General features: G+C 42.5%; 1 protein-coding gene across 2 annotated transcripts in view; it reads right to left on the bottom strand.

Annotated features, from left to right (window-relative positions):
• Positions 1-15,175, bottom strand: part of LOC144762512 (b(0,+)-type amino acid transporter 1-like) — a 246,698-nt gene that overhangs the window by 63,365 nt on the left and 168,158 nt on the right. For both annotated transcript variants that reach the window (XM_078647735.1, XM_078647734.1), the window contains exon 4: positions 5,635-5,759. In XM_078647735.1, coding sequence (XP_078503861.1) covers positions 5,635-5,759 — 125 coding nt within the window. The remainder of the gene's footprint in view (positions 1-5,634; positions 5,760-15,175) is intronic.

The raw sequence follows: 15,175 nt of genomic DNA, 5'->3' as shown, positions 1-15,175 counted from the left end.
AAATATTTAACACAGTCAGAACCTTCACAGACCCACTAGCTCTCAAACGTCCCCCTCTGGTGTCTCAGACACTTTGCAATCGCCTTTCTGATTTCTTTGAGGACAAAATTGCCACTATATACGACTCCTTCCCCTGCAATACCAGCCCAGATAGCCATGTAACTAGCACAGTCTCTACGGATTCTGACTGTATCTTCTCCAATTTCACAGAGATTACCATTGATCAATCTTTAATAGAACTTTCAAAATGCAGATCTGGCTCACCCATGGATCCCTGGCCAGCTAAACAATATAAATCTCTTGCCCCTCTTCTCAATCCCATCTTAAATGGGATATGGAATGACTCCCTGCGCACAGGTACCTTCCCAGACTCTTGGAAGCATGCCCGACTAGTCCCCATACTGAAGAAACCCGAAGCCGACCCTAGTGAACCTGCCAACTACAGGCCTATCTACTTATTACCAGCTCCTGCTAAAGTGCTCGAAAAGCTTGTACAGCAGCAATTAGCAGGCTTCTTAGAAACACATGGTGCTTTTCATGATTCACAACACGGTTTTAGACCGGGATACAGTACTGAGTCAGCCATCGTATGGCCGACGCCATACGATGGAAGTTGGATGAGGGATCAAGAGCGGTGTTGGTGCTGCTCGACTTGTCGGCAGCATTCGACACCGTCTCCCACCCCCTTCTCCTTGACCGCCTTCAATCAAAAGGCATCCAGGGCATGGACCTTAAATGGATTACTTCCTTCCTGTCCAATTGGAAGCAAGCAGTGTTCACTCCTCCCTATACTTCGGACAGTCGACCGCTGCGGTGGGGGGTCCCTCAGGGCTCCTCACTGAGCCCTCTCCTGTTCAATGTTTACTTTTCGTCCCTAGCTGAAATCATTGCTCAAACAGGAATAAAGGTAACATCTTATGCAGATGACATTCAACTCCTGTTCACCTATGACAGCCCCGCTCAACTCACTTTCGACCCACTAAAAAACTGCCTCCAAACCGTAGCCAAATGGATGGATAGCAACTTTCTCCGGCTTAATGCCGGGAAAACTGAGGTATTATTTTTTCATCAACCATCCCCATTGGACCCCAACATCTGGTGGCCCCTTGAATTGAGTGCCCCCCCCAGCCAAAAGAATCAGTAAAAAATCTAGGGGTCAGATGGGATTCTAACCTCTCATTCCACCAACAAGTCCACACGGTATCTGCTGCCTGTTTTTCCAAAATTAGGATGGTGAAAAAATTCATCAACTTTTTACCTAGCAACACCAGGAAGACCATAGTTCAGGCACTGATTACCTCCCATCTGGACTACGCCAACGGCCTGTACATCGGACTGACTTCTGGTCTTTGCCACCGACTCCAGACAGTCCAGAATGCTGCAGTACGGTTGGTGGGTGGCATTCCCTTACATGAGCACATCTCGTCACACCGCCGTAGACTACACTGGCTACCTATACAAAAAAGAGCAGAATTTAAAGCACTTATACTGGCTCACCGCGCAGTGAGGGGAAAGGGCTCTGCCTACCTCTCCACCTGCCTCTCCCCCTACAGTAATGCCAGGCTCCTTCGTTCTTCCTCAACAATCCTCCTCACTACCCCCAGATTCAAAAAAGCACGCTCCGGCGGAAAAACCTTTCAAGTATGAGCCTCTGCCCTCTGGAATAAGCTACCCATTTCCATCCGGATGATCCAGGAAGAGCTCCCCTTTCGGAAAGCCTTAAAAACCTTTCTCTTTTGTTAAAATTCCCTCTAAAATTCTAGCTCAGCGCACGAACACACAGGAGCGCCGGGACACCCCGTTGGGGTAGCTGTGCGCTATATAAAACACACAAAAAAAAAAAAAGATTTCATTATTGTAATCAATTTGTTCATTGTACCACATATGCCTTGATCTAAATGGGGTATGCTGAAGAAGCAGCCATGTTTCAAATTGCAAGTGGTGGAAAGCGGGTGGAGTGAATACAGATCTTGAAAAAGTAGATAGATCTCTTAATGCCTACATGGTCGGAATGGGCACCTAGTTAGTGCCATCAAAGAAACTGATTACACTAGCCCTTTGCTGACACCTAAACAAGGCCAGAAAGAACTCTTGAGGCCTCCTTACCCTACTTAAATAAGGATGTTGGCACGGAAAAAATATTTATCTTCGTCAGACAGCTGAGCTTCTGCCAGTCTCTCTAGTCAAATTGCCTAATATCATATCAACCTTTAAGTGTGAGGACCACAAATTTGGATCTTTGGCATAGGAGTTTGCACCTTTCTAAAAAGTGTCTCAGTTTGATCATAACCACGTCCATAACCTCTCCAGGGCATCCCAGTAAGGTTCTAGCAGCATTTCCATATTTTTTATTCAAATCCCAACAGTGCACTATTCATGCCTTCTGCTTATTGCGTGAAGTCTGGATACCTGGGCGTAATTAAATTCAGTCACCATCTAGGAAAGTGTTCAGGCTCCGTGGGAGAGCAAATTAATAAACAAGCACATAAACACAAGGAGGGAACCATAAGTCTAACCTAGAAAACCATTGCATGATTTGGAAAAGAACACATAACGCCTATTATTACGATGATGATGACGAGGATGCCAGATCGTTGCATTATTCATAACATCTTGCAGAGCTTCCGTTGCTGTCCTGGACCATCTCCTCCTACAGCTGTTTGTCAACGTTCAACGTTCAAATAAACTAATCACATTGCCTATGAACAAATCTTGAGCCCTGTAGAAAGAGGAAGTATCCAGTGTTCCAACAGAAAATAAGGATTGCCAATGATTGGGACATATAATGCCAGAACAGAAGAATCCCAGCAAAGTACCTTCCTCTGATAGGCAATGTATCCACCTTGAAGCGTGAAACGATGAAGATGATTAACATTGGGCTGGTGCTCGAGCAAAAGATTACCAACACCACTTCTTTTCGTAGAGATTGCAGCATTGTTTACTTGGTCGGCTAACCTCCTCATAAACACAGCCTCTAAGTATGTTTCCTTAAATTTAGCATCTGTAACTCTCAGGTATATGTTGCCTCTTAATAGGCCATCTCCTTCCTTAATATTTAGGGTCTTGGGTTTTCATTCCATTTTCTTTCTCATTACTATTTGGCAAACTAAATCAGTGTCCCAGTTAAAATTAACATAACAGAGAGAAGAAGGAGATACAACACAAATCATCACGGCTACATAAATGAATGAACTTCCTAGCTTCAATTCAAATTGTTGTGTTCTACATGCTTCCAGGTATGCAGACAAAATATCGATGTGTTAATATCGATATACCATAATATTGAGTTTGAAATATCGAAGGGACATAATATAGAAGGTAAGTAATATCGAATTTTTTAATATCGAAGGGACAGAATTTCGGAGGTAAGTAATATCTATTTTGTTAATATCGATGTAAGTAATATCGATGTTACTAATATCGATATTAGTAATATTAGTAATATTTTATGTATATTATTATGTATTTAATATGTATTATTATTTTTTATGTAATTTAAGTAAATTTTGTATTTTAGTAACGTAGCGGGTTGTGGGTTTATAGGGGAATAGGGTGGGAAGTAATTTAATTATACTAAATTAATTTTTAATTTTTTAGGAATTATAAAATCTTTTAAATTAATCGGTAATAAATTTTTATTAATTGGTAATTTATTTTAATGAATTGATTAATTGATAATTATGTTTGTAGCAGGTTGTGGGTTTATAGGGGAATAGGGTGGGAAGTAATTTAATTATACTAAATGAATTTTAATTTTTTTAGGAATTATAAAATCTTTTAAATTAATTGGTAATTAATGTTTATTAATTGGTAATTTATTTTAATTAATTGATTAATTGATAATTATGTTTGTAGCGGGTTATGGGTTTATAGGGGAATAGGGTGGGAAGTAATTTAATTATATTAAATTAATTATTCATTTTTTAGGAATTATAAAATCTTTTAAATTAATTGGTAATTAATTTTTATTAATTGGTAATTATTTTTCAAAAATTATTTATTGGTTTTTGTAAATAGTTTAGATTAATTCAATAAATATTTTTTTTAAATAATAAAAAATATTAATGATTTTTTATAAGTATGTTATTTGTAACTTCTAAGCTATCCAACACTTTCTCCACTGTTGCACCCTCTGGAGTGGGAATAATAATTTTTACCCCTACGCTATCCAACACTTTCCCTACTGTTGCACTCTCTGGAGTGGGAATAGTAATTTTTACCCCTACGCTATCCAACACTTTCCCTACTGTTGCACTCTCTGGAGTGGGAATAGTAATTGTTACCCCTACGCTATCCAACACTTTCCCTACTGTTGCACTCTCTGGAGTGGGAATAGTAAGTGTTACCCCTACGCTAGCCAACCCTTTCCCTACTGTTGCACTCTTTGGAGTGGAAATAGTAATTTTTACCCCTACGCTATCCAACACTTTCCCTACTGTTGCACTCTCTGGAGTGGGAATAGTAATTTTTACCCCGACGCTATCCAACACTTTCCCTACTGTTGCACTCTCTGGAGTGGGAATAGTAATTGTTACCCCTACGCTATCCAACACTTTCCCTACTGTTGCACTCTCTGGAGTGGGAATAGTGATTTTAACCCCTACGCTATCCAACACTTTCCCTACTGTTGCACTCTCTGGAGTGGGAATAGTAATTTTTACCCCTACGCTATCCAACACTTTCCCTACTGTTGCACTCACTGGAGTGGAAATAGTAATTTTTACCCCTCCGCTATCCAACACTTTCCCTACTGTTGCACTCTCTGGAGTGGGAATAGTAATTTTTACCTTTACGCTATCCAACACTTTCCCTACTGTTGCACTCTTTGGAGTGGGAATAGTCATTTTTACCCCTACGCTATCCAACATTTTCCTTACTGTTGTTTTTTTGGAGTTGGAATACTATTTTATCCCCTCTGTTATTTAATATTTTTTGTATTGTTTTAGTTAATGCATTATATAATTAATGTTAAAAATATTAAAAGTAATTTTTTTTTTTACATTTGTGTTGCATACGTATTTTATTTTTATTTATGTTATTAATTTTATGTGTGTAGATGAATTTGTAATGTATAATTTTAATTATTTATAAGTTATTACAATAAATATTAAAACTAATGATCAAGTATGTATATATATATTATATGTATATGTTTAATACATTTTTATTAAATTATGTATATTACTTATTAATTTCAAATAATATAAAATAATTTTAACTGTTTATTATATTTTTAGGTATTTTTTTATAATTTGACATATTTTTTTAATTAAAAAAACGATCTTTTTTTAAAAACAATATTTTTGACATCGATATATTTTTTCTCGATATTTTAGTACTTACCTTGTTGTTTACATCGATATTATTGCTCCGATATTTTTGTATCTCGATATTTTGGGTTTCTATATTTTGTCATAGATCCATGCTTCTATTGTTTGTCATATTTACACACTAAAAAGGGAAATGACTAAACTTGGAGAATGTACAGATTAAGCTAAAACAAAGTGACATATCTAAATGTTTTCAATTTATAACTGAACACTTTTTCTTTGTATTGCACTGTAATCTTTAAATCTCATCAACTGGATTGTATAGCTTGAGAAAGACTGAGAAGAAAGCAAACATTCAACATACCTAAAAAAGTTTACTATGCTGCTGAAGTTTCCGGGTATTATCATGATTATGGATACTGCCGCTGTAAAAATCAAAGCTGGAGAAGGTGTGAGACGGTGAACGTGAGCCATCGACAAGACATCTGGCTGAAATTGAATGAAGATTAATAACAAACAGTTAATCATAATAGAGTCACAGTGAAAACTGTCAGAAGTCTATTTTGTCTTTTATGTCATCCAACATTCATGCTATGATGAGTGTTTCTGACACAATATAGTTGTCAGCCCAAAACATTCTTCTTAGAAAGAACCTGACCACTACCATGACCAGATGTACAAGCACAGTCTGCAAATACTAAAACAATGTTCATCAGACCAATGAATCTGGACAGCTTGGATAGTGGAGCAGCTACTAGAGTGTCAGGGGCAGGCAGAATTGGAAAATTAGCCAACAGAAGTTGAGCTTCCACACCAACAGGATCTTCCACACTTTCCAGTTCCATCAAGTCAGATCTGCATAATTACTGTGTCCTGGCCACCATGCCTACCCAACTGAGAAAAGAAACAGAGGAGGGCGAACACTGTAACTGATTAGTTCTAGTGCCACAAGCACCACACTGTCTGTACACTCTGTGTCAGCCCACTCCTCCATAATCAAAAACTGCTAATCTGTAACCATCTGTTTGTGGCTTGTAATGCTGTAGATTTACATGTTCTGTATATTCCTGTCATCTAGTGTTGGGCATTGGAAGTTTATAAGCTGTTGTTCTTTAAAAAGGTTTCGAACCACAAGATACCTTGTGAATTATTCTTTAGCCCACAATGCACCAGGACAGTGTCTCCACCTCAGATTGATTCCTCCAGCAGGTAAGAAATGTCAGAGGAATATATTGAACTAAGGATATTTGTCCTGTGCACAGTGAATGGAAATTACATGGAAAACATGTTGGATCATCGTACCCTTCAGGGGAGGAGGGAGTGTGCTTGGGAATCTACAGCATGGCAGCCCACGAACAGATGGTTACAGTGTAACATTTTAAGTTCGTATTATGTGTTCCTGTAGAAGCACATACTCAGAATAGAGAGTAAAATAGTACCTCCCCTAAGCTTGACTTGTGAGTGGATGATACAAATGTTTCAAACAGGGTTTCTAAGATTTTTTGGTCAATAAATCCACTTGACGGGCATAGATGTCAACAAAGTAGTGTTTGGTAAACCTGTATGGTGTTGACCATGTAGTAGCGTTGCATATGTCTGCCATGGGAATGTGCCTTCTTTCAATTTCAAATTCATCTATTCGATAACATAAAAATGGATCATAAAAGAGAGATAATAAGACAAAATACACATTGCATTTAGAAAAAGAGACAAATAAAACCAAATATAGAAATGCATATAAAAACAATTGGATCAGTAAACAATATATACAAGTAGAAAGCATAAAACAGCATAATTGTAGGCAACTTAAAGGCATTTTTTAGTGGAGGGCCGATGGCCTTAAATGCTCTTAAGATATTTGGAGCAAACATGTAAGAAACATCAAAATCGGTAAAGACATTTCCACTAAAGACAACATTAAAATAGTATGGATTTACACAGCCGTAGTGCGTTCTTTGAGAAGGAACCTACTGCCTTGCAAACAAGAGGGCCATCAAGTTGCTGGAGGAAACAACTCTACACCTACTAAATGTATGCATATGCCGAAGAGGGAGTAGGAACTGCTTGGTAAGAGGGGGATAAAACATACAAAAAAATACAAAATGCAACAGGGTCTATGATGAAGTCTAGTCACAAGGACACAGTAATATATATCGACTGAGGTCAACTGTCCCTGGGGAAAACACAGAAGCCATCGAATAGAGGAAGTTCCAAATCATGTTAGTAGCGCCAGTTCCCAAAAATTCTATACAATAGTTAGGTAAGGAGCCACTGCTTCACAGGTTTGGATGTGGCAGCAATCCCTGACGGTTGGCTTCATTAACTCCACCCCCTCTCTGCGCTTTTCTGTGGGAAAGAAAACAATCCTTGATTCACCCTTTACCCTTCTTGGTGATACTTTCAGGATTGACAAAGATCAGCGGGCAACCAAGGGCAAGCGTAGTCTCACTGATGTACTTGAGCCAACGAATACTAGGACCATGGGAGCATGAGAGGCAATCAGAGATACCAAAGCGGTTAATGTCAGTCTCATCATTGGACCAAATGGAACACCATAATAATAATGGGGCGAGACTTGATCCTCCATGTATTCCAGGACAAGCTCCTGGTGTGCAGTGAAATGGGAGGTTGAGGGAGGGACACTAAAAATGCGCTGGCAGACTCTATTTTCTTCCGCTTGCAACCTGCTGGTGTCACTATAGCCCCAGACCCACGCACCATAAACCAAAGAGAGAAGACACTGCCTCTTATAGATTTCCAAAATAGGAATAACTGGTTTGCCCCCCAAGATGGTAGACCGGGAAAGACAGACCCAACTGCATGAGAAAACTGACTTATCCTACTTCCAACACACTGGGACCACAAGCATGATTTATCAAACATCACCCACAAATAAGGGAACTTCTTTCAAGTGGAATGTACTTTAGGCATTACATACAATGTATGCTTAGCTTTAGTATAAGACTTCTGTGTAAATCTAACATTCCATCTGGCCATACCACCCTTGAAAATAGGATTGTCTTATGAGGTTTTGCAAAAGCAACAAAGAATTGTTTTGTTCCGTTAATGTAGATAATCAGTGCTCTATCGATGTCAAGTGTGTATATAGCCCTTTCTGGAACAGTCTCTGGGTGTGGGATGAAAACAGGCAACTCAACAATTTGGTTTACATGAAAAGAAAACACGCCCGGCTTGGTTTACATGAAAAGGATACACAAGTTTTGGTAGAAATTTTGGGTTTGTTCTTAAAATCACTCTATCCCTTTGTAACTGAATCGAAGGTTGCTCCACCCTTAATGCTTGCAACTCACTCATTCTACAGAGAGAGATGATGGCAGCGAAGAAGGCTCTTTTCCAAGACAAAAATTGCAGGTTACAAGACTGTGGATCTAAATGATGATTCTCAGATTTGTCAGGACTATGGTCAAATTCCAAGCAGGCGCCAGAGTCCTTTGAGGAATCACCATTTCAAGGCCCTCCATGAAGGCTTTCACTGCAGGTATCCTACAGAAATAGAAATGTCTATGTAGGCTTCTTCAGCACTAGGGGCTCGATTCCGATCCGTTAAAATCACCGTCCGTACGACTCGCATCCGGAGCCGTTTCCGTACGACTCGTACGGACGCCGGACAATTCCGATCGGGCGACCCTGACGCGATTCGTACGGTCCACGTCGATTCGTACGGAAAAGCGCACGATCACCTACACACCGTATGGCGCGTACCCCCTGTGATCGCAGGGGTACGTGCCGTACTCCTGCGATCATGGGGGTACGTGTCGTACACCCAGCGTACATGGGGGATACGTGCCGTACACCCAGCGTACATGGGGTACGGCACATACCCCATGTACGCTGGGTGTACGGCACGTACCCCCATGATCGCAGGGGTACGGCGCGTACTCCTTCGATCATGGGGGGTACGCGCCGTACCCGGGGGGGCCGTTCCATACCTGTTTCGGGGCGAACTCTGACTGTACGACAGTTTCTAGCTCCCGTAGAAAAAAGGGTCGTACGGAGTGTACACAACACGGATCGTACTTGCCGGGTCGTAAAAAGCAGCCGCGAAACGTATGAACGTCGTGTACAGCGGCTTCCGAGGGCGATTTGTACGGGAATTTCATTCGTACGGTCCCTGGTACGATTCGGACGGATAGCTGCATCGTGTGTGGATCGTACTACGTCGTTCGTACGGGGACGGTTACGGGTACGATTCGTATGGAAAAAAATGCTCCATACGACGATTCGGAGCGCTTTTTACGGGATCGGAATCGACCCCTAATTGTATGCAAATGGAAATGTATGTCAATGCTATTTTCTGCAGATGTAAAAGAAGCTGATAATGTATTGCATAGATGCCTTACAGGGGTCTATTTGTCTACCCAAACAATAATGGACAAATCTTTTTCACTTTGTTGCATTGCAGGCACGTGTTAAGTTTACATTCCTCACATATATGTTGCATACTCTTCTCCAGAAGCCTGAGCTAGCCAAACTCTAAGACTCCAGGTGTCATATTGCTAGTTTCAACTGCCGGAGGTCCGAGGGTCTGACCTGGTCCTGATGCAGATTAAATAGCGGAAGATTTTTGTGAAGATTTTTTATTTTTTTTTGCAGAGTTTTATATAGCGCGAACTAGACCCGAACCGAATCAGGTATCAGAGCGCTTACATAGCACCAGTTACGTTACATGAGGACGGACACACATTTATTTTAGGCACGGGGAGATTAAGTGATTTGCCCAGAATCACAGGAGGTTTTGGCGTCGTTACCGAGACTCGAACCCAGATCCCCAGGTCCGAGGTCGAGCGCCCTAGCCGTTAGGCCAACTCCTCTCCCCAAGATTGGTTGACATTGCCAAAAAAATTTAATACCGAGGGTATCTCATCCACGTTGGAGCCACCAGAACAAGGGTAAAGGAAACTTGACTCATTTCCCCTACAATTTATGGGATCAGAGGGAGGGGAGGAAAACACAGATAAATATCCCTTACCTAATAATTCACAGTGCATTGCCCATGCACTGTGAATGTGGACACTTGGAGGTGAAGTTTTAGCGTTATGAGATGTGGCGAACAAATCGAATGTGAGAGTGCCCCATTGGCAAAAGGACCATTAAAGCACTTGGGGATTCATCTCACATTTGTGCACATTCTGACACATTCTACTTAGCACGCCCGCAAAGTTGTAATCCACATCGGCAAATGCTCCGTTATGTGCTGAATGTGATTCCAATGGACCAAAGCCAAATGTTTTGGGCTAGATTTGAAAACTAGGGCCAGGGAGTCCATCCCCACCCCTTTCTGGACATTGTTCATAGTAGTCATGACCCTTTTGTATGGGGACTGTTTTGCCTCGAATGAGCCTATAAAACACTCTGATTGGCATGAGTTCCAGGTAATTGATGTGAAAACTCTTACTGTGGCATCCAGGTACCACGAACAGTCATGTGGTCGAGATCAATCAATCAATCATATCATTTGTAAAGCGCACTACTCACTCGTGAGGGTCTCAAGGCGCTGGGGTGGGGAATGCTGCTACTGCTCGAAAAGCCAGGTTTTGAGGAGTTTTCTGAAGGTCATCAGGTCTTGGGTCTGCCGTAGGTGGATGGGGAGGGTGTTCCAGGTCTTGGCGGAGAGGTGGGAGAACGATCTGCCGCTTGCGTAGAGGGCGTTTCCATAGTCCAACCTGCTGCTGACAAGGGCCTGGGTGACTGTTCTTCTCGTTTCAGTGGGGATCCACTTGTAGATCCTACGGAGCATGTGGAGGTTGTTGAAGTAGGAGGAGGAGACGGCGTTGACTTGTTTTGGTCATGGAGAGGGTGGAGTCGAGGATGACCCCTAGGTTGCGTGCATGGTCGGTGGGTGTTGGAGCGGTTCCCAGTGCAGTCGGCCACCAGGAGTTGTCCCAGGCCGAAGGGTTGGATCCGAGGATGAGGACCTCCGTCTTGTCCGAGTTCAGCTTCAGTTGGCTGTTCCTCATCCATTCAGCAACAGCCTTCATTCCGTGTTCGTACTGTGTGGTGACAGACCGTGTCAAAGGCGGCTGACAGGTCCAGGAGTATGAGATGTACTTAATCCCCACCCCATGAGCGAAGTGGTCATGGTAATGATCACTTACTGTAACAGTTACCGAAAAGGCCTGCTCAGCAACAAGTTTTTCGCCATAAGCGAGTGCCGTGAGTCCTGACTTGCACCAACACTAAGGGTCTGATTTCGATTTCGATGGGTGGGTTTTTCCATCACAACGGTGACGGATGTACCGTTCGCCTAAATATAAATCCCATAGGATATAATGTGATTTATATTTCGCAGCGCAGTATATCTGTCACCACTTTGAAGGAGCAACCTGTCTGCTGAGTTCTAAATCAGGCCCTGAATTTTCTCAATATCCCTCCCTCATAACCATTGACTTCTAAGGCACTCTTGCAGTAGATTCATATGTAGACTTGAGTTCAGCACTATCACAATACATGAAGCTATTATCTCCAACAGATGTATTAGCACACCGACAGTAAGAGAAAGTGGTGCCTGATGAGGCAGTAGCCTTTGGAATGCCATCACCCTTTCTTGATTTGGGTAGGCTTTCCCTGTGATAGCATTCAGCACAGACCCTAGAAAGGGCGGGATCTGCTGTGGTGCAAAAGGCACTTTTTAGCAGTTGACAGTGAAACCTAGCATGTGTAACAGTGGCAATGACATCTGACTGTATGTTAGGCATTACTCTCAGCTGCAGCTCTATACCAGCCAAACATCCAGGCAAGGAAAGATGTGCATGGTGAATTTGAACAAGGTTGCACTTATGACCGCTAGACATTTGATAAATACCCTTGGGGCTGTTGTGACCCAAAAGAATATAATTTAGAATTGGTAGTGATGGCCATTTACCACAAAGCACAGATAGCAGTGAAGAGCCAGATGTTTGGGGATGAGGAAGTACGTAAATGTAAATGTAAATGTAGTAGTACTTGTATAGCGCAACGAATCACCCCATGGGGCATCTCAGCGCTTGTACGCATACCGCTGTGGAACCCTTCCTGGCTTTTCCCTGTAAAGTGCCCACTCCTGGGCACCCCCAAGGTGAAGCCAGGCATCCTAGCGTTGTTGGGGCCGTTGTGGAGATTAATCAAGCTATTGCCCAGAGTTGCAGAGTGGGACCCATGGATTAGAATATGCACCGAGGCGAGAATGATCAGGTCTGAGGAAATTGAGCCCAAGACCCGCCGAGGCAGGAATTGAACCCTGGTCCCGGGCTAGACCTCTGCATCAGGGTCTGCCGCTCTAACCATTGAGCCACACTTCTCCACGTGCCTTTGAGGTTGATGGTTGCCATGTCATTCCTTGTGCAGAGAAACAGAATGAAGTCTTGCAGTTGGTGCAATAATAATATGTAGTGGTTTAGAGTCCTGAGATAGACCACAGAGTTCAGTCTTTCTTGAAAATCAGTAAATACAATGAGTAGACCCCACTGGTGATGGGACATCTGGTCGATGGCACCTATGGTGTACAGCATTTGTACTTCTACCTGCAACAATCATACATGGTCTCGATTCATAACAGGATGACGAGCTGATATGTTAGGTGGTGTAGTGAATAAGAGAGGAGTTGGCCTAACGGCTAGGGCGCTCGACCTCAGACCTGGGGATCTGGGTTCGAGTTTCGGTAACAACGCCAAAACCTCCTGTGATTCTGGGCAAATCACTTAATCTCCCCGTGCCTAAAATGAATGTGGGTCCGTCCTCATGTAACGTAACTGGTGTGTCCGTCCTCATGTAAACGTAACTGGTGCTATGTAAAGCGCTCTGATACCTGATTCGGTTTGGGTCTAGTTTGCGCTATATAAAACTCTGCAAAAAAAAAAAAACTCAGGCATTGCTCCTGCTGTACCATAATGATTACCCATTTGTCTGAGGTTTTTTTCCTCCCACTGGGGAAGTAATATCATCATTCTTCCCCTGACAGGTGTTGTGTGATGGGGGAAATGATATGCGAGTCGATGCTTGGAGGTAGAGGCACCCTTGTTGGTGCTACCTATGTCGTGTTGTTCCTAGGAATCCCCAGGACCTGAGTATTTTAGATGACCTAAACTGAGGGCTTGGGGTCCAAACAGCTTCCAGACACCCCCACATGATATGTGAGTCATTAGACCAGCTAGCTCCACAGGGCCACTACCAGCCTCCTGTATCTTACAGTGGTGTAGGTAGTTACTGGCAACCACGGAACGTGACAACCCTGATTCCTCAGGGATCGTGGAAAACATTACAGTACTTTTTGCTCAGTCACTCGTGCTTACTTATTCTCAGAAAATACACAGGATAGCGATCAGGACGTTTTCAATAAGTATTTATTGGTCCAGCGTCAATCTTGTGTAAAACATATTTGCTGTGATAATCAGGAGACAGAAGCATACGAAAGAAATCGCAAATACTAATAAGGTAAACAGTAGAAACATTTCTACCATAGTGCTAAAATGATGAACATATACAGTTCAGATAAGACAGTAGAATTTGCATACTCTAATAATGCGCGCCCTACGTAATTTGCCTAAATGTACCTAGCCTAGATATGTAGGTGTCGTATGTATATGGGTATAGGTGTATATGTATGTATATAGCCAAGAATCCCCTAGAAAAGAACCAACTCCCTCACCTGATGGTAGAGAATGAAGGACCCCGTCTCTGACCAGAGGATGACACCTCGCAAGGGATGTTAGACCACTGAGTGTAGAAGGTTCAGCATGCAGGAGCCTGTGTCAGCTTGGAAGGAATTCTCCTCTAAAGTGCTGGTGGGGAATAAGAGTCTTATATACTAGAGTGGTCACTCCAGGGTTTCTTCTAGAATCAATATGTTTTCAAAACAATCATAAATGTTTTGAAAACAATCATAAATGTTTTCCCAAACAAATACCATCATGCTCTGCGGGCTGTTGGCCAAGGATGAACAAAAGTGGTGACCGTTATACAGATTAATTCTGCATTGCTTGAGGACATGTTCATGTACTGGAAAGAGAGATATTTCCACAAGTCAGACTCTGCAATCAGCCTCCAGCACCTACAAATAAAATTATAGGATGGCCTCCCCAATGGGTCCTTTAATTACACTTTAATTACACGATTGTTGTGATTTTTGTTATTGTCAATTAGCCTACATGAATTGCGAACAATATGAATTGTTAATATATGTAAATTAAGAGAATACAATCGAAATTCCCATTTAGATGAATTCATAAACATTTCATGTTGTCGATCCACATTGGGTAATGGTTTATTATGGTTTCTTTACCACTAGAAAATGGCAAACAAATCTTAGGGCCGACTTAAGAGCTACATGCCTTCCCGCAGTGCCCGTCATATGACCACACGATTGTGGATTGTGAATGATACTGTCAACTAGCACTGTGATGCCGCATATTAGCTCATAAGTATAGAGATGAATAGGAGTTTTTAATAAATATAAAATAGAGATAATTTTAACGATATTCCCGCATTTAGGGCCCGATTAGGATCGCGGTGAATCCGCATCCTCCGGGCCGGCGGAACGCCACCGCTGGCCCGGAGGATGCGGATTCACCGCTGCGGACACAGAAAAGACCCCCGCCTGATTAGGACGGCTGGGGGGGGTCATGTTTCCGTCCGCCGCTTTTCCGCCGCGGTCGCCTTCCGACCGCGGCGGAAAAGCTCTAATATGGTGGCGGTGTCTATCAGACACCGCCAGCCATATTAGGATGCCGGCGGAGACATGTTTTTCCACGGCGGGTTTTCCGCCGTAGAAAAGCATGTGGGCATTGGTGTTTGTGGGCCTGTTGCGGGCCCCCAGCGGTGTTGGGGGTGCACATGGGGGGTGATTGCCGCTTTGTGCATGTAAATGTAAAACATGCAGTTTTAACATTGCAGCGGGTGCTGCTTGAAGC

This window comes from Lissotriton helveticus, chromosome 6 (assembly GCF_964261635.1).
Source record: "Lissotriton helveticus chromosome 6, aLisHel1.1, whole genome shotgun sequence".
In the NCBI taxonomy this organism is placed as follows: domain Eukaryota; kingdom Metazoa; phylum Chordata; class Amphibia; order Caudata; family Salamandridae; genus Lissotriton; species Lissotriton helveticus.
This window is presented reverse-complemented; position numbering and strand designations above follow the sequence as displayed.